A 20,685-nucleotide genomic window follows, 5' to 3' on the forward strand; every position below is an offset into this window, starting at 1 on the left:
TTCACGGAGTGAAGCCGCACAGCCATTGCCGGAGAGCGCTGACTTTTTCCTGTGGACAATTGGACTCTAAACAAGTACCCGTGAGTAGAAACGGAAAATTGGATCAAGAAGCATATTAATTTGGCATCGAAGCGGGAAGGTTCAAAACAGGAAGTCCGCCTTCCGCTTTTTGTAAATAGAGTGAAGCAAAACCTTGTAAGCTAATAGCCTGGAAAGTCGTTTATAAAGGTCAAAATTTCCTTCATTTATAACCACTAAAACCCCCCTGGAAGCAGGAGAAAAGGGGGGGACTTTGACTGTTTAAGCCTGCAGGAGAGGGAGTAAAGAAAGATAAGTTTCCACCGTCTCAAACCTGGGAACGGGGTGTCAGAGACAGAAATTGTTGGAGACGTTCATTGACTATGAATGGAACATTTTGACAGATAGTTAAAAAAGAGAAACAAACTGATTCCAATGTTGCCTTTTGCATTTTAAAGAAACAAAGTATTTGAAAAACGAAAGTAATCTTCCTTTGTTGGACTTGCTTTAAAAAGATGGATACAAGTAGAAATTGTCTCCTCTAGAGGGAGCTTGTTAAATTGTTGCTGCAGTCTGCTTGGAGACTCTACAGCTGTAAGATTAAGATCGTGGGACCAGTCTTTTGACCTTGGACAAAATGTGTTGGGAGGAAGCTTTGGTGCTTGCTTTTTGCAAGACAAATGCACTGTTGGAGCAGATGCATGAGAAGATGGATTTAATAGATGAAAAGCTGCATTTGATGACGGCTGTAGGGAATACTGTCACAGAAATTATTCAGGGACCAACTCAGGAACCTGTTTTAACTGGGCAAGTACAAGTGCAGAAGATAATGGATGAGGTTGCGGTAGCACCTCAAGCAATACAAATGGAGAGATCTGAGGCCCTGCAGGAGCATAAGCCGCTGTTTTTGAAGATTGCATTTGGAGTGGGCCAGGGAAAGTCTGGAGCTGAGGAGGCTCTTAATTTCAGAGGGACTCTGAAACATGCTGTTGAATATTTTTTGGATTATGTTGATGACTGCGGGGAGTGGGACTCTGGGGAATGGGTTGGTCTGATGAGGGGAGGCAATTTTGGGCTGCAAACCCCCAGAGACCCACTCTTCAATGAGAAAGGAAAGAAATTAAGAAAGAGACCAACAAAAGACAAGGAAAATTGCAAGTATAAACAAGAAGAAGAAGATCTGCAGAAGGGGCATGGAAAAGACTTAAGAGCCTCGGACATAAGACTACCAGGTTGATGGACTAGATGGAATGGACAGTAAGGACTGACATAACCCGAGACCAGGAAGAAGAGATGTTGGATGAAGATTGGAAGAAAGTCTATAAAGAAAAATTGTTATATTGGGAATTAGTGTAAATTAATGAATATTGGGGGAAATGTTGGAATGAAACTATCGGGCTTTAGTAGAAATGATATAAGGAGTTATGTATAAATAAGTATTAAGTTTTAAGTTCTAAGGCATTTTACGGCAAGATAAGCTTAAACAAATTAAGGCAAATTGAATAACAGAATATGGTGAAAGATGGAAAGGATCTGTTGAGTTAAGTAATAGGTTAGACTGTTAAGATAAACTATTTAATAAAAATTGAGAAAGATGGAAAGAATTTGCTGAAACAACTAATTAAGCTAGAATACAAAAAGGGAGGTGTGAGGAGGTCAATGAAACAAGCAAATGAAAGGTAAAGATATGCAAAAGGGATTTGCAATTTTTTTTCTTTTCTTGTTGTGGTGTTGTATTGGTTTTTTATGTATTTTTTCCGTTTTTCTTTTTTATATATTGTGGTGTTGTTTTTTCTTGCTTTTTCTTCTTTCTTTCTGTAATTTTGAAACTCTTAATAAATATTATTTTTTTTTTAAAAAAAGGTAAGGGAACACCTAGCTACTTTAAATCAAATCTCCAGGGCATGTTAAGCTGCACTCAAGGATACTAAGGGAGCTTACAGATGTCTCAGAGCCTCTGTCTATAATCTTTGAGAATTCCTGGAGAACAGGTTAGGTCCCTGCAGTCTGGAGGAAGGCCAATGTTGTTTCCATCTTTAAAAGTGGGTAGTTACCCAGGTAACTACCGACCAGTCAGTTTGATGTTGATACCAGGAAACATAGAAGCAAACTCCTAGGGGCCAAGGTCCCTTTGGCCCTGCCAATAAAATATTTCAAGGGGCTGCCACCCCCCGGTGATGGGCATTCCCATTCAAATGGTTTGTGTGTGTGCCGTGTCATGTCATGTGACTGATTATGCTGGGTAGCAAACTTTCAGTTCATAGTGTAATTAAAAATTTGCTCATTCCAGCTTCTCAACAAGAGCTTTAATTTGAATAGTTCCCTCATTCAAGCTCAAAGCGCATGCTTGCTTGTAACTCCAATGGCTTTCTGTAAACTGCCAATCATCTGAATGGCTGTGTCACAATTGTTGGTGCGAATTAGCTGGGAGTCTGAAAGAATATCCATAGTAATACACTGTTAATCCATAGTAATCCTGCTGCATCATTTCTAGGCTTCTCTTGTTTGATGCAAGAAATAACCCTCTCATTCTAAGATTGACATCCAATCTTCACTTCCATTGGATAAAGTTACTCTCTGTGCATCTAAGCAGTATGAGAAGCAATGAGATTGTGGATATCCATCATAAAAGAGAGAGAAAACCCAAAGGAATTTAAAAATATGTCAGGAACAATGCAGAAAATAAGAGATTGTTCTCAAAACTCTACAATGTGGGGGGGGGACCTCAGAATAATAAAAGAACAAAAAACAAAAATACAACATGGAGTCTCTGGCTGCGTGAAACCATGGGGAAGGGCAATCTTTCTCTGTTTTTAAAGTCAGGTTTTAAAAAATCATTTTAAATGCCGAAATGTCTACTAAAGTATTCCCCACTGGACTCTTAACAAATATATTCTTCCCTGGACCCACTAGAATTCCTGGGTACCAAGATCTGAGTTAGGGGCAAGTACTCTTTGATGAGAGAACTCCAGCAGACATTTAAAATTACAAAATATGCATCAAAGTAAAGTGTGGAAATATAGGCCGTTGGACCTTTAAAATATATCCTTGTGAATTCCAAAACTTTCTTCTTCCCTCTACATAAGAAAAGAACACAAGTTTGATAAGTTAAAAACTGGTTTACTTACAAAGGTCAGGTTCATGTGCTTTTCCATACATCAGTCAGAAAAGACACAGGCAGTAAAACCTGGCTAAGATTCAAACTGGTGAACATTTTTAAATTATTGGTATAGGAACTCAAGAACGGCTTGTGAGCAACCAGCTCCGACTTCTTTTACATACTGAGCTTCTCAGGCAGACTGAGGTACAACAACAGGCTTGGATATCTTCCAAGGTGAGGGGAAGTGACCTAAATAAACCTGGCAGGACAGCTTACTCTATGGCTTTAACCCATTCGTGCATTAGCATGCTGGTTGTATGAGGCTGGTTATCTCGCACAGATACGTCCTAAGACACAAAATAAGCCAGTAGCCACCTATAAGCCAGTAGCCACCTATCAACACCTGAGCCTCCTGCCACCAGGTGCTTAAAATGGATGTAATCTGTTCTGGGACCTTATGAGTCAAGAGCAACTGTAAATAAAAGACATCATCATCAGCTAAACCACAATGTTGCATAAGCCAAGAGAAAGTATATAACACAAGTTTGTTTATGAAGCAAATAGTTCCAGAGATGACTTGACAGAAGAGGGCCATGCTGCATAGTGCAGAAAATTGCATACACACACACACAAAATATTTGTGCAGTATTTCCCAGGAAACATCTCCCTATTTTGCTGCCACCAGTATATTAATTAACTAAACTAGTTACACACAAATGCTGAATAGCAGAATATTTGTAAAGAAGGAGCTCAGGAGGTTCTGAAACTATTTCAAAAATATCTCACTAGTTCAATAATTACACAAGAGGATTTCTTAACGGTTGTTTGGGTCCCTTCCAACTCTCCAGTTCTGTGATTCTATAAGGTTGTTCTAAAACTGAACATTGGACCTTCCGAGAATTCAAAAGAGATTGAACCGGCTGAATGATGCTTTCATTTCCGGAAGAAAACACCCCTGCTCAAGTAAGTATAAAGGGAAAGCTAAATCATCAAGCTTAGATTGCAATAAAGTCGGAGGGGGGGGAGAGTGGAAGGCAATTCATTGAATGAAATGAATCAGTAGAGACAGTTCCTAGTATTTGCTGCTCATTTCAGACGGCAGACATTGTCCTTGATCAAACTATGTTGTGACTTTCTCAGTAATCGCTTCAGAAATTTGCTCACTGAAAAGAAATGGATTGGACTGAACAGATTCCAACATTGTTCCTGCTCATCCTTACAATTATATTCATTTGGAAATGGGGCAGTTTCTGGAATAGGAGCTCCAAAAATCTCCCACCAGGTCCGACACCTTTACCACTTGTTGGGCATCTCCACATGATGGATCTGAAGAGACCTTACAGAACAATGTTAAAGGTAACGTTTTCTGTTCTTTCTGCAGCAAGGCAAAGATTCTGTGGATCTTTTTAGGTCAGGTAGATGTCAGTGTTCCATCTCATATATGCAGATATGCAAAAATATAAAACTCTGTCAAGTATGGCTTATTCCTTTTTTTCTTCCTTTCTGTGTGTGACTGCTGTTATGGTTTAGGCTGATAGCTGATCTGTGCAGTGGAGGAACTGGGTCACTGGAGGAGGGGACTAGGAATGTCACAACCAGCCTGGGATATGGGTGACGCTGTGGTCTAAACCACAGAGCCTAGGGCTTGCCAATTAGAAGATCAGCAGTTCAAATCCCCAAAACAGGGTGAGGTCCCGTTGCTCAGTCCCTGCTCCTGCCAACCTAGCAGTTCGAAAGCACATTAAAGTGCAAGTAGATAAATAGGTACCGCTCCGCTAGGACGGTAAATGGCGTTTCCATGAGCTGCTCTGGTTCACCAGAAACGGCTTAGTCATGCTGGCCATATGACCCGGAAAACTGTTTGCAGACAAACGCCAGCTCCCTTTGCCTGAAAGCAAGATGAGCACCGCAACCCCAGAGTCGTCCATAACTGGACTTAACAATCAGGGGTCCCTTTACCTTTACCTTAACCAGCCTTATCCGCAAAAATTAGCTGCAAAATTATCGAACTTTTCAGTGTGAAGCCAGCACTTCTAAATACATCATTTTAGAATCCACTCAAATTTTCACAATTATCTTGCGTGAAACAAAACAAAGCAATTATATTGCTGAATGTGGGCTTTTAAGAGCGCCCATGTCTGAAATTATGTTCTTATTGAGAATGTTCATCTCTTCGCAACACCCACAGTTCCCAGGATTCTTTGGGCAGGTGTAAAAAAATTTATTAGATTAAATCTAGATTAAGTCTCCAGGGTAATTTTAGCTAAAGGCAATATTGGAAAGCACTGGCACTCCTCGGGTGAAACTGAGGAGCCTAATTATGAGCAGCCAGAACTGATAGCTCAGTTGATCAAGCAGGGGACTCTTAATCACAGGGTCGTGGGTTCGATCCCACGTTGGGCAAAAAGATTATTACATTTCAGGGGGTTGGACTAGATGATTCTTGTGGTCCCTTCCAGTTCTACAATTCTATGATTCTAACTTTCAATTTGTTAAGGAAGGAAAATTCACATCAGTTTTCAACTTTATTTGCTCACAATTATCTCCAAATATGCCTGTTGTCTTTGTCCATGGAGTTTTCCTGGCAGGGATACTGGGGTGGCTTGCTGGTTCCTCCTCCAGGTGGATCACGTTTGGTCAAAACTCTCCACTATGACCTGTCCATCTTGGGTGGCCATGCACGGCACAGCTCACAGCTTCTCTGAGTTATTCAAGCCCCTTTGCCACTGCAAGGCAGTGATCCATGAAGTTGAGGCTCCAATACTTTGGCCACCTCATGAGAAGAGAAGACTCCCTGGAAAAGACCCTGATGTTGGGAAAGATGGAGGGCACAAGGAGAAAAGGACGACAGAGGATGAGATGGTTGGACAGTGTTCTTGAAACTACCAGCATGAGTTTGACCAAACTGCGGGACGCAGTGGAAGACATGAGTGCCCGGCGTGCTCTGGTCCATGGGGTCACGAAGAGTCAGACACGACTAAACGACTAAACAACAACAACATCTCCAAATAAAATAAAGGACCTGCAGAATTTGCCATCCTATTGCACTTTCTTCTTAATAATTTGAAGTTACTCCTCTTGCTAAAGGCACCCATGTGATAGACAATGCTTAGACATTATAAGTTGATGAATTATACCATGCAATCATGTAAATTAAATCAGTTTTTATTTCAGATCTGAGAGAGTATCTATGTATGTTTGGGGGGTTTATTTGATGTTTCTCTCTTTTGGTCGTTGAACTCCAGTTGTCAAAAGAACATGGCCCCATCTTCCGCATCCAAATGGGATTCCAGAAAATGGTGGTGCTGACAGGGTATGAGACAGTCAAGGAGGCTCTGGTGAATCAGGCGGACGCTTTTGCAGAGAGACCCCTCATCCCAATTTTTGAGGAGTTTACAAGGGGCTTTGGTGAGGTCTTTTCTTCTGTATAATAGCGTGTGCTGTTTGTGAAACTTAGTTATCATAGCAATATAGAATCTGTGCCACAAGGTTCATAGAACTGATTGTTAGTTTCAATTATAGCCTGCCAATCGACCAGTGTAGCTGCAGCCATTGGATGGATAATGTCAGATGTCTTTGTCACTGCCAGCAAAAGAGTAGTGTTGAGGGAATAGGAGAATCTGGTCATAAGATAATGTACCGTTACAACTGAAGGGCCGTAAACTAAAGAACCCCCTGTGCAATTGTGTTCTGAGGGTACAACCCATAGGGATATTGCTGAAGTGTCCTATCAGAGACCGGAAGAGGGACCAGCTGAGAGGCATCCTCAGTTCCACAGAAGAAGGGTGAGATAAGCCAAAACATATTATTTTAGCCATGATAACTTGAAACTTGATCTCTGTTCTTCAGGTGTTCTTTTTTCACATGGTGAAACCTGGAAAGTGATGAGGCGGTTTGCACTAAGCACATTACGGGACTATGGCATGGGGAAAAGGTCCATAGAGGACAGAATTGTGGAAGAATGCAGTGTCCTGATTAAGACATTTGAATCTTACCAAGGTGGGTTAGTGTTTCCCTCTACTGCTACAGGGCAAAACAACACTACATTAGATGCCCAGAAAGACTCTCCTCCCTGGAAGAGAGGGGAGTGGTTGTGGGCGGGAGCCCGAGCTCCGCCCCTGGCCGGGGGCCTTAGTCCCCGCCCCTCCTCACCTGGCTGGTGCCCACGCCCACCGGAGGCAGCCAACCAGGTGTCTCCGGGGGGCGTGTTTAGCAGCTTAATGCTGCGGCTCCAGCTCCGCCTCCTCCTCAGTCGTCGTCCTGCACGTGTCCTTGTGTGTTTATTTCACATAGCGGGGGTCGGGCCCTCGATCCACAATAATGTGTTATATACATATTGCTAACTCTCAGAACTATAGTAACCAGGATTCCCTGTGAAGAAGTTACCAATCTGCAGTGTTCAGGTCAGTGTGAGGTAATGCTGGCCTCTGTCCCTCTTTCCTGTCCTCCCTCCTACGATCCCCTCTCGCATCTCTGCCTCCCAAAGGCTTGCACAGCTGTTTGTTGCAGCAACCCTGGCTACAAGCTCCCAAGGAGAGGGGAGAGGAGAGGTGGCTGAGGGAACACTTCATGAGGGAGGGTGTTTGAAAAAGGGTGAAAGGCTACTGGCTCTGCAGGCAAGGGGTGACATACCGGTAACTGGCTCCTGAGGCTTGGAGTGCATTTGCCCCACAGGAAACCACAGAAAGAATGTAACTGGTCAAGGGAGTTATGGACTCAAAAAGGATGAAGACCTCTGGTTAGGTATATACTGCCCATGACTCTTTTTAGCGTTTCTTAACTCAGATATCTTCAAGTACACCAGAACGTAGGATCAGTTTCTAAGATAAATGTGCTCTATACATTGGTAGAGGGACGCGGGTGGCGCTGTGGGTTAACCCACAAAGCCTAGGACTTGCCGATCAGAAGGTCGGCGGTTCGAATCCCCATGACGGGGTGAGCTCCCGTTGCTTGGTCCCTGCTCCTGCCAACCTAGCAGTTCGAAAGCATGTCAAAGTGCAAGTAGATAAATAGGTACCGCTCTGGCAGGAAGGTAAACGGAGTTTCTGCGTGCTGCTCTGGTTTGCCAGAAGCAGCTTAGCCATGCTGGCCACATGACTCGGAAGCTGTCTGCGGACAAACGCCGGCTCCCTCGGCCAATAAAGCGAGATGAGCGCCGCAACCCCAGAGTCGGCCACAACTGGACCTAATGGTCAGGGGTCCCTTTACCTTTACCTTTATACATTGGTAGGCTGACACTGGGAACCTAAGGCAGAGAAGAGCTATTCTAATTGGTATTTTATCTGAACATCGTTTAATATTTATGTATAGGACAACCATTTGAAACCACCACAATTATGAATGCCGCTGTTGCCAATATCATAGTGTCCATCCTACTAAACAAGCGATTTGAATACGAAGATTCCACATTTAGAAAACTTCTGAAGTTGGTCAATGAAAATATCCGGCTTTTTGGAAGCCCCTCTGTCATGGTAATCTAAGCTTTCTCAAATGGAAAAGAAATAGTTGGTTGTATTCACATAATACTCAATGTGGGTGCAATTCCATATTGTTCGGGCTTCACTGCAAAACACATCTTGAGAAATATGAGTTTCGTAAGATCCCAGGACAGCATTTCCTTCCAAAGGTCCTCACTCAGCTGTCTCTGTGCAGCTTTTAGGAGGGGAGAGGTATTGCATATTTGCAAGGGAAAGTATTAGTAGAAAGGAATTGCAATCTTCAGGTATTAAGGAAAGCAGAGAAATTAATACTCACCTTCCAAAGTAAAGGTATGTTGGCCAAATAATGCAAATAATTATTCGGTTTAGATCAATCATCCTTCAGTTTTGAGCAGAGACATTTGAGAGAGACATTAATTCTTCAGTTACTAAAGCTGAATGGAAGTGGTTATAATTTTCAAAGAGACAATGTTGGAAATTCAAAAATATAGGAACAGCTATTTTACACATATATTTTGGACTTCTTGTAAGATTAAAAGCTTTTGGTTATAAATTAAATTCTTGGAACCAATATGATTTTAATACCCAAATACATTAGATTTGGAAAGGCATAGCAAGCAAGAGAGATTTTGAACTTTGCTACTCTTATAACCACTACAGCCAGACTAGTCAAAGCTAAATATATGTATAAATGTATATATGTATAAAACACATGGGATGCAGCATTGTTAACACAACTTAAAAGTTCTAAAAGAGATATTGAAAGAAGGGCCCCAAATAAATTTATTTTAAAAAAGCAAATATAAAAATTCAAGACAATATTCACCCCATTTATTATTTTCATTCATATAATTGGATATTCTGCTTAAAATATAATAGTTAGATAACTCAAACCATAACTGACGATTTGTATATTGTATGCATGATCTTATGAAATTATATATAGTTGAAATATTTTATTTCTTTTGTAATTTCATCTTTTTAAAATATAAAGGTGTTTTTTTTTAATATACACGACCCCATTTCTATCCTTTGGGGACTCCACTTCTACATCCTTCTATTGGGAGAATGTTTGTCTATTCCTATGCCCCACTTCCTGACTCACTAGAGAACCTCTCCTCCTTATTCCAACGCCTGCTTTTCTTACCCAGGAGTCTTTGTTGTGCAAGCTTTTTTGAAAGTCTAAGTCAGATGTGTCAAGCTTTTGAGTGAAGCTTTTGAAAGCCTTTGGCTCTCCAGCAAGAATGGCTAATGGCCAGGGATAATACAAGCAATGTTGGGGTAGAGCTAAAAATGCCCCACCGCCAGCCCAAGACAGATGCTGACATGAGCTGAGGTGAAGCAATTTGCCTCAGGTGGCAGATCCAACCGCTTCTCTGTCCCTGCTGTTGCACCACTGCCAGCCATGTCTCAGTTTTGCCCTGTATTGTGGCAGCACTGTGAGTGGCACCATGGGTCTGTGGGGGACAGTGCCAGGGGGGCATTTTGCTGCCCCTGGCCACTTCTGGTTGACCTCTGTCTAGGGGTTTGTCCACATCTGATCAAACTGCTAATCCACAAATAAACTACAACTACATAACTACAACAGCACATAAGAAAATGGCCTCCAGCCTTGGCCTCTAAGGGATATTTACTCAACGTTGCTCCAACCCAAATACATTATTGTTCTGTTTCATTGTTTATTCCTCTGTGGAAGATGAGATATTTGGAGTACCACCTGAGAATTAAGCACTGGGCTTTTCCTCTTTGTCGTATTCTATCCTTACAGCTGTATAATGTATTTCCTGCTCTTGGCTCGCTTTTGGGAGCCCGTAAGACTATCCTTCACAACAGAGATGAGATGCATGCCTTCATAAATGCCACCTTCATACAACACCTCAGAGATCTGGATGAAAACAACCAAAGGAGCTTAATTGATTCATTTCTTCTGAGACAGCAAGAGGTAATAGAGTCTTTTAAGCCTGCCAATAATTTTTTTTATACTTTCAAATGTTGAAATGTTCACGTTTTAAAAATACATTTCCATGTGAGCTGGTGTCTAATATACAGTGGTACCTCAGGTTAAGTACTTAATGTTAGGAGAGGCTCAGAACTTACAGGGTTAAGAGTTCTGAGTGATGACGCCTCACATTCTGAGGGCGGGCATAGAACACGGAAGGGGTGTGGTTTTCTCTGTGTTCTTTCAGTCTGTGTGTTTGCTCCGGTGAGCAAGCAAGATGGGTGAACTGTCTCCAGGCAGGAGATTTATAACTGCTGTGTTTTGCTAAGGAATAAAGTCTTTAAAGATAAGGAGACTGCTAAGTGTCAGCCTGAGTTACTGCCACCGCACGAAGAACGTTTCAAGCTTCTACTTCCGCTGTGTTTTACGCTCTGCTGAGTCAAAGGTCCCGGGGGGAAGACCAGAGCTGCGCAAGAGAAGTGTGCCGGACCCCCTGGACGAAATTGACCCCGAACACTTAATTCGTTCCGGAGGTTCGTTCTTAACCTGAAACTGCTCTTAACCTGAAGCACCACTTTAGCTAATGGGGCCTCCTGCTGCTGCTGCGCCGCCACTGCACGATTTCTGTCCTCATCCTGAAGCAAAGTTCTTAGCCTGAAGCACTCTTTCTGGGTTAGCAGAGTCTGTAACCTGAAGCGTATGTAACCCGAGGTACCACTGTACTCTGCACATTTTATTTTACTTTTGCTCTATAAAGCTTTGGCGAATATCCGGAGTCTGTGATCTGATTGCTTGCAGGGCTGTTTTTCCAGTGGGACTCCCACTCCTCTCAAGAGAAAAAGAAAAAAAATCAACCTTTGAGAGACGGTAGCTCAGTTGGTAGGAATACGATGCTGCGTACGACAAGGTTTCAGATTTGATCCCTGTAAGGGACAGCTGCAGTCCTACACTGCAGATGTTTGGAACAGATGATCCTCAGGGTCCTTCCAACTCTATGATTCCATGACTAGTCCAACACGTCATGCTCCCCCCCCCCCCCCAGTATTTCTTTTGTACCATGCTCCTTTCTTCAACCTGTGACATGCTTTCATGGAGAAAAGAGATTTGAGTGTGCTTGCTGTGTATGATTTTTCTACTTTCCTATACCGCTTCTCTGCTCTTTCCATTCCAGTGAGTGCCCTCCCAGCCCTTGGCTAACTCCTTTGATATCTGCAAATGGAATTTCCTCATTCACCTGGTTATTGCCAGTTCTTTCTTTTTACACCCCAGGAGAAGGACAAGCCGGATGGATATTTCCACAATGAAAACCTAAAAGCCGTTGTGGGAAACTTATTTGCTGCTGGCATGGAGACCACTTCTACCACATTGCGCTGGGGACTGTTACTAATGATGAAATATCCTGAAATTCAGAGTGAGTGCTTTTCATTGGGTTGGCTCCCATTACTCTAGCTAGCATATCTTGATTCTAGTTATACATATCTACAGTGGTACCTCTGGTTAAGTACTTAATTTGTTCCGGAGGTCCGTTCTTTTTTATAAAAAAATAATAATAATTTTTATTAAGTTTCCATTTATCAAATCAAACATATACCAATTAGTCCAAATTGTAACAATACAAATCATAAAATCCAAATATTTTCCAAATTATAATTTTTTGTGGGGGGTACCCATGCTCCGACATTGGCAGGAGGCCAATCATCTATATTTCTGCTGCTTTGTTGTTTGCAATGATGCTTTCAGTCTCCTCTTCTCATCTCCTTGTCGTTACTCATTTTCCTTTTCAGTCCCTCCGAGTTGTCTCCACAAGTGGATTGAAAGAAACAGTCTTATTTATTCTTCTGTGTGGACTTTGTAGTGCTCTCTTGTAAAACAATCACATAGATCCAATAATCATTCGAGCAGTCGCCGCCATCTTATTCCATTCCAATGAGATACAATCTTAATGTCCGCTCGTAAACTTTTCCAGACCCGCTGCATCGTAAATTAGCCTCTCCAGGAGGGCTACCACCTTTTCAACTTTATGATTCCAACCAGATAACAAATCGGCTCCCCTTCCCTAAGGCCATATATCATGCAGCAAAGGTCTGCCTGTCCATGTCGGATCACATTGTAACTGCGTCACACCAAGAGCCAACTCTTCTTTCCAAATCTTTTACAGAATAAAACCTTCAATTCGTATTTATTTTTCCCCACACAGTTTATTTTTAGTCCCACTTACAATTGGTCGTAGCGACGGTTCTTCTAAGGGGGAGGGTTGTTAAGTAAATCACATGGAAAAAGTAAAAAGTTCTTTCCTCCCCTCCTTTCTATTCCGTTCCACATACCAGCATGTCTGCAATTCTTTGATGTAATCCTCCTGTCCCAATCTTCTTCATCTCGGTGGTAAAATTATAAGCAAATAAAAACACTCCTGACCTCTCTCGAAGCATGTGCGTTTACTTCTCCAAATTTTTTCCTTTTAAGTAACACAACTAGTTTCGCTCCTGGAAGCAGCTTCGGAGGAGTTCCGAGACCCGCACGAGGGTTATGCGCCCAGTGCCTCGCACCCTCTCCTTCTTCTGAACTCGGGGATGATTTATGGCAACCATGGGCGAAAACAGCATCTTCCCCTTCCCTGGGAAGATAAGGGAGACTGATTTACTCCCCATAATCAGCCTAAAATTACCTCGTGCGAGCAGGATAGATGGTATTATCCGCCATCTTCCAAGGCGCCCCTAGCGGCCCCCTCCAGAGGTCCGTTCTTAACCTGAAACTGTTCTTAACCTGAAGCACCACTTTAGCTAATGGGGCCTCCCGCTGCCACCGCGCCGCTGGAGTGCGATTTCTGTTCTCATCCTGAAGCAAAGTTCTTAACCTGAGATACTATTTCTAGGTTAGTGGAGTCTGTAACCTGAAGCATCTGTAACCTGAAGCGTCTGTAACCCGAGGTACCATTGTATCTGGGGGCCTGGGAAGCTGGGGGGCTGAGCCCCACAATTTACAATGAGGGGGTGGCCCTCCTCAATATTCCGCAACTGGGTGGGCCTTGTTGGGCCTAGTTTCACTGTGTGACATCAAACATGTCAGCCCCCCCCATGTTGGGTGTAATTAAGCATGCATGTTTCTGACTTTCGCTTCCTACATAACTATAAGTAAATTGTGTATTTCCACTAAAATTCCCAGGTGAATAGCGTCTTCCACAATTTTGCCTTATGTTGTGAGATTGTGCAGTCCCATTGCATAATTAGCTGTCAGTTACACCAGGAAATCTGAAGATATGAGTTGATGGCAAACATATGCTTTTGAGCCACCAATGAGTTTATTTTAACAAAAAAATTCCTACCCCACTGCCCCCAGTTAAGGTCCAAGAAGAAATTGTGAATGTTGTTGGATCTTCTCAGCCAAGGATTGAGCACCGAACGAAAATGCCATATGTAGATGCAGTGATCCATGAGATCCAGAGATTTGCTGACATTATCCCAACAAATCTGCCACGTGCAACCACTGTGGATGTTACCCTCAAAGGCTACTTCATTCCAAAGGTAACCACTTTGATTAAACTGCATTCTTTGCTCAGTTGACTGCGATCAATTTCTTCATTAATTAGGACATTACACTTTAGGCTAAGAAGAAGAAGAGTTTGGATTTGATATCCCGCTTTATCACTACCCTAAGGAGTCTCAAAGCAGCTAACATTCTCCTTTCCCTTCCTCCCCCACAACAAACACTCTGTGAGGTGAGTGAGGCTGAGAGACTTCAAAGAAGTGTCACTAGGCCAAGATTACGAGTCCACCAGATTACGAGTCCACCGCTCTGAACCACTAGGAGCAGGCCCCACTGACCTCCTTGTAAAGTAGGGGGCCATTGCCCACCTGGGGGCCCCTGTTGGAGCCCCAGTTCCCTAGTCTGGGCCTACTTGCTTCTGCCTTCCTCGCTGCATACAGGTCTTTATTGAGTCATCCCAGAAAAGTTGGGCAAGGGGCTCAGTCAACTATTCTCTCAGTCCAATGATGACTGTTTAAGGATCTAATGGTATATAATCTCTGCTTTATATTCCGGATCATTTCTTCCTTTAAAAATAAAAGACATTGAGGACTATACCATAACGATTTGCTTGATGGGCCATATCCATTTTTTAAATAACTCTTGCTTTTCCTTTGCAGGGGACTCACATCATGCCACTACTGACCTCCGTGCTGCACGATGAATCTCAGTGGGAAAAACCATACCAATTTTATCCTGAGCACTTTCTTGACTCTGAAGGAAAGTTCATAAAGAGAGATGCATTCATGCCTTTCTCTGCAGGTAACTCATTTTCTGTCTATTTATACATATCCAATGTGAGCTAAATGAACAGGCCATCCTAAGTATATTAACATAAAATAAAACTTGGATGGAAGACACAATCCCAAACTTGGGAGTACTTATATCTGTCATTTAGAACTGCAATAAGATATGCAACATCATTCATTTTCAGTAGGGCAACTTCTGGGCCAGTGGCCAAATTGGACTCTTCAAGGCTCTCTAACCACCCTCAGAACTTCCCCCAGGCCTTGGCTTTCAGTGGACCTGCTCTGTATTCCCTTCGTGGGCTTTTGCCTGGCCGGAATGTGCCATTGATCTATGATAATGCCACCTGCTTGCTGTGGTGGAGAATGGATACAGGCTGTTTGGAGGATTAGGGTACAAGAAACTCTCAGACCGTGGGCTGTAAAACATCCACTCCCCTTGGTTTTCAGCCAGTAGAATGCTTCTTTTTTAAAAAAAAATATTTTTATTCATTTTCAAATACAAATTTATACAACCATTTTCGAAATTTATTACATAGTCTTCTTTTTTGACTTCCCTCAGTTTCTCTGCCAACCTTCCGTTTTAATCTTTTCTTTTGTTTACACATTTCTAATTTTTCTATTGCCTTTAAATTATAACCTCCCCAATCTTATTCCCTTTTTTACAATATTCCTTATAGTTTCACAGAACATCTTGAAAACCTACAAGCGCTGTCTGCTCATCACATATACTTTTCAGATAATGTGTAAATTTTCCCCAGTCCTCGAGGAACTTCTGGTCTCGCAAATATCGAATCTTCCCTGTTAATTTATCCAATTCTGCGAAGTCCGTCAATTTCATTCTCCATTCTTCGATCATCGGGAATTCTTCCTGTTTCCATTTTTGGGCTAGGAGTATTCTCGCTGCTGTTACTGCGTATTGGAAAAGTTTGCAGTCTTTTTTATTTACTTCATTTCCTACCATTCCTAAAAGAAAAGCTTCCGGCTTTTTAATAAATGTATATTTCAACATCTTTTTCAGCTCATTATAAATCATTTCCCAGAAGCCTTTCACTTTCTTACATTCCCACCACATATGATAGAATATCCCTTCCTTTTCTTTACACTTCCAACACTTATTACATGTTTTATACATTTTTGCAAGTTTTACTGGTGTAATATACCATCTATAAACCATTTTCATGACATTTTCCTTTAACGCAGTACATGCCGTAAATCTTAATCTATCATTCCATAATTTTGTCCACTCCTCAAATTGTATATTATATCCAAAATCCCTAGCCCAATGCACCATCACCGATTTAACTTCTTCGTCTTTTGTATACCATTCCAGCAGCAATTTATACATTTTTGATAATATTTTGTGATCATTACTTAATACAGTGGTGCCCCACAAGACGAATGCCTCGCAAAACGAAAAACGCGCAAGACGAAAGGGTTTTTCGGTTTTTGCATCGCTTCGCTAGACGATTTTCCCTATGGGCTTGCTTCGCAAGATGAAACATCTTGCGAGTTCTTGCGAGTTTGTTTCCTTTTTCTTAAAGTCGCTAAGCCGTTAATAGCCGCTAAGCCGTTAATAGCCGCTAAGCCGCTAAGCCGCTAATAGCCGCTAAGCCGCTAATAGCCGTGCTTCGCAAGACGAAAAAACCGCAAGACGAAGAGACTCGTGGAACCGATTAATTTTGTCTTGCGAGGCACCACTGTATTTCTATTTGAAATTTTGAATCTCTTTCCACATAACCATACTCTTTAAAATCCTTTTTAAACATTTCATTAACCTGATAGTAATGCAACCAATCATACACATACTCTTTTACCTCTTCATATGGTTTCATTTTCCACTTCCCTCCTTCTTTTATTATTAGCTCTCCATATGTTATCCATATCCCCCTCATATTGATCTTTTTAACACTCATCACTTCTAATGGAGATAACCAGTGAGGAAGTTTTGGTTCCAATAGGTTTTTATACCTATCCCATATTTCTATAAGAGATCTACAGAAAATGTGGTTTTCAAAACCCTTATGTATTTTCTTCTTTTCACACCATAAATATGCGTGCCAGCCAAATCTATTGTCAAAACCTTCCAGATCCAACAGCTCTCCATTATCTAATTTTATCCACTCCCTTAACTAACAGAGGCATGATGCTTCATAGTATAATTTCAAGTCTGGCAGGGCGAAGCCTCCTCTTTCTTTCGCATCTGTTAATAGCTTATATTGAATTCTTGGCTTCTTACCCTGCCAGATATACCTTGAAATTACTCTTTGCCATTCTTTAAAAATTGATGCCCCCTTAATTATAGGGATTGTCTGAAACAAAAATGACATTTTTGGCAGCACACTCATCTTTATCGTTGAAATTCTCCCCCAAAATGATAACTTCATCCTTCCCCACACCTCCAGATCTCTTTTTATTCCATTCCACACTGGTATATAATTATTTTGAAACAGATCAATATTCTTGGGAGTTAACCATTTTGTTGTTTAGTCGTGTCCAACTCTTCGTGACCCCATGGACCAGAGCACTCCTGTCTTCCACCGCCTCCCGGAGTTTGGTCAGGCTCATGTTTGTAGCTTCAAGAACACTGTCCAACCATCTTGTCCTCTGTCGTCCCCTTCTCCTTGTGCCCTCCATCTTTCCCAACATCAGGGTCTTTTCCAGGGAGTCTTCTCTTCTCATGAGGTGGCCAAAGTATTGGAGCCTCAGCTTCAGGATCTGTCCTTCCAGTGAGCACTCAGGGCTGATTTCCTTAAGAATGGATATGTTTGATCTTCTTGCAGTCGGAGTTAACCATATTCCCAAATATTTAATTTTCTTTACCACTTCTATCCCTGTCTGTTGTTGCATTGTCTCTATCATGCCTTGATTCATGTTTTTTGCTATTATTTTAGTCTTTTTTTATTTAATATAAACCCTGCTACTTGACCGAACTGCTCTATCTCCTCTAATATTTTTCCCACACTTTTTACTGGTTCTTCCACCGTTATTACCAGATCATCAGCAAAAGCTTTCACCTTATACTCATTTTGACCTACTGTCACCCCTTTTATTTCTTCATTTTTTCCTATTGATTTCAGGAAGACCTCCAGTACCAAGATGAATAACAAAGGAGAGAGAGGACACCCCTGTCTTGTACCCTTAGTTATTTTTATATCTTCTGTAGTGATGTTATTAACTATCAACTTTGCTCTCTGTTCTGTATATATAGCCTTTATTCCATTGAAAAATTCCTTTCCCACATCCATCAATTCCAAGTTCTTTAACATAAATTGCCATGATATATAATCAAAGGCCTTTTCTGCATCCACAAATATTAGCATAGCTTGTTTCTCATTCCTGGCAGTCAGATATTCCAAAATATTAATTATATTCCTTATATTATCTTTCATCTGTCTGCCAGGAAGGAAACCCGCTTGATCTTTATTGATAATTTCTTGTAGTAACTCTTTCATCCTCTTTGCTAATATGCTTGCAAAAAAAATTATAATCTGTATTTAGCAATGCTTCTTGCTGGGAGTTCATCTTTTGCATACTTGCCAACATTCTTCAGATGAAAATCAGGACATTTTTCATATGTCCCAACTCACCCTCCTCGAAAGACCATTTGTGGTCCCCTGCCCCCCGCAGAGCATTTATTTTCAGAAGAAGGTCGAGTGCCGCCATTTCTAAACCAACAGGACTCACGACTTGCACCCTCCACTGTCCTGAGAAAACCCCTTAGCCCCAATCTGATTTTATTCTTTTGGTAGATTTACAAAAGGAAAAACACACACCGATAAACACATTTCAGAAAGAGGCAAGATTAGACATGGCTGCCCCAAGCATTTTTTAATAAATCCAGACTCCTTGTGCTCCGTTCTGCTCCCCCTTCCTCCCACCCAGGACTGCTCTGCCCTCTGCCTCCCCCTCAGAGCCACTGCATCATCACGCTAGTTCTCGACAGACACATCCTCTCCTCCAGCAGCCACTATGGAGGGGCAAGCGCTGGCTCATCCTTCTCCCCAAGCTCAGCAGTAGAGCATGCATTGTGGGACTGGAGAATTGGGACACTTGAAGAACATGCATTTCTTCAAGATTAGTGTTCATTCTTGTTGCATTTTAGAATGGTATCATTATGAAAATTAAACAGTAAGCAGTTTGATGCATTCCATTATAGATAAACCAATAAAATGTTGTTAAGTAAGCCATGAACCCAGTTTCAATCCTGCTTGCGCTTCCTTACAGGTCGGAGAGCATGTTTAGGTGAGAATCTTGCCAAAATGGAGCTCTTCCTCTTCTTTACAAGCCTCCTGCAAAGATTCACATTCCAGCTACCTCCTGGAACATCTGAAGATGACCTGGATTTGACCCCTGCTGTTGGGTTCACAACACCACCCATGCCCCACCAACTCTGTGCTCTGCCACGTTCATAAGACACAAAGTTCATGGGTTGCTTATCCTCCCTGTGTGTGCAATGCAAACCGCTTTTTAAACACCCTTATTAACCATGGACATTTTGGTTCAGTAGACTTCCAGTCGGATTGGCCCATCATGTGTCACAAAACTTAAGTGTTGCACACTATGTTCTGCTTAATGTTTGTAGTAAATACGATTCCGTGTTAATTGGAGTGCTTTAGTTCAGCCTAGGAATTTAATTTTTAAATTTGATTCTGTTCAGAAAATAAATTTCCTACTATAATCTATATACTGGTAATAATTATAATCTATATATTTTGTGTCAAGCCACTTCATTCCTTGTGTATTTTACTGCTTCAGCATGTGGTTCTAAGTGAAGGGCACTTTTAAAAACAAAGATAAAAGCGATGGATGGTCAAAAAGGAGTAGTCAAATGCAGGTGCTTCTCCTCACTCTGATCAAGAGGCTCAGATTTTAACTGACGGCCACAGTTATAGCAAGTCTACAGGTAAAAAAATAGATTAAGTCTTTCCATGTGAAAAGGTAAAGGGACCCCTGACCGTTAAGTCCAATGATAAATTCCACTTGTTTTTAAAATTTGCATCAGGAATCTGATTAAGAACATTGTCCCCAGATTTATCTATATTCTGAGAGGCCTTCCAGTTTTGATATCCAGATCATATTTTGGATGATTTTACATAAATACAAAGCACCTTTGGTAGGTTGGGCAGCATTAGGATCAAGATATTTGAAAGTTCAAACAACTCTTGAAACAGTTAAGTCTGTTAGAAAGATATGGAATATATTAGCCAATTAAAATAAATTTCATTCACTTTCAGATGCAAAACTTACACTGTGGAGAGATTCTATTTTAAAAATTGGGGGCGGGGGGTATTATGGAAAAACTGGATGGGAGAAAGCACTGTTTTGGTTTCTTTGAATAAAGAGTTAACTTCCCCGGCACTGGTGGTGTTTTTGTTGCTGACCTACTCCTGCCTCCAGCTCCTGCCAACATATGAGGACTGAAGGTCTCCACCTTCCCACTGCCCTCTAAGGCTCCTCCCCACGCAGCCTACAGCTCCATCACCTTGCATCTCACGACTTTGCCGTCTTCATTTCTCTCCATGTTCTGGGTGACCAGGGAGAAGGGAGCTGGTCGCAGCAGGAGAGGGAGACTCCCTGGATGAGGCAGGCTGCGTCATCTCTGTCTCCTGGCCCCTTCCTCTCCTGTCTGAACTGCTCTCTGCCCCAGCTTCTTCCCGCTCACGAAACCCTGTTACCTCTTCAGCTTCCAACACCTCCTCCTCCCAGTCAGCTCCCTCTTCTCCTACTGACCACTCATCCCACCACCAGTGCCCCGGCTCTGAACCTTCTCCCTCCGGGGGTTTCCCAGCTGCTGCCTCCCATCTCAGCCAGTCCATGATACCTGCCCACTTTTTATTTATTTACAGCCAAGTGTTGTGTAAATGTTATGAAATAAATAAATAGGGCTCGGGTCCATCTTGCAGTCTCTTGTCATATCTT

General features: G+C 42.0%; 1 protein-coding gene across 1 annotated transcript; it reads left to right on the forward strand.

Annotated features, from left to right (window-relative positions):
• The first annotated feature begins 4,121 nt into the window (after nt 1–4,121).
• Nucleotides 4,122–19,415, forward strand: LOC128409896 (cytochrome P450 2K6-like). The gene is made up of 9 exons (XM_053380420.1): nt 4,122–4,474; nt 6,364–6,526; nt 6,968–7,117; nt 8,429–8,589; nt 10,325–10,498; nt 11,765–11,906; nt 13,832–14,016; nt 14,638–14,779; nt 18,991–19,415. The coding sequence occupies exons 1-9, from the start codon at nt 4,292–4,294 to the stop codon at nt 19,176–19,178; spliced, it is 1,488 nt and encodes a 495-aa protein (XP_053236395.1). The 5' UTR covers nt 4,122–4,291; the 3' UTR covers nt 19,179–19,415.
• Nucleotides 19,416–20,685: the final 1,270 nt, after the last annotated feature.

This window comes from Podarcis raffonei, chromosome 3, assembly GCF_027172205.1.
Source record: "Podarcis raffonei isolate rPodRaf1 chromosome 3, rPodRaf1.pri, whole genome shotgun sequence".
Taxonomy (NCBI): domain Eukaryota; kingdom Metazoa; phylum Chordata; class Lepidosauria; order Squamata; family Lacertidae; genus Podarcis; species Podarcis raffonei.

Excerpts from the sequence above, each read along its gene's own strand:
- LOC128409896 (XM_053380420.1), top strand. The coding sequence starts at position 4,292 with ATGGATTGGACTGAACAGATTCCAACATTGTTCCTGCTCATCCTTACA. Across the intron at positions 4,475-6,363 it reads CTTACAGAACAATGTTAAAG|TTGTCAAAAGAACATGGCCC; the intron begins GTAACGTTTTCT and ends GTTGAACTCCAG. Across the intron at positions 10,499-11,764 it reads TTCTTCTGAGACAGCAAGAG|GAGAAGGACAAGCCGGATGG; the intron begins GTAATAGAGTCT and ends TTTACACCCCAG.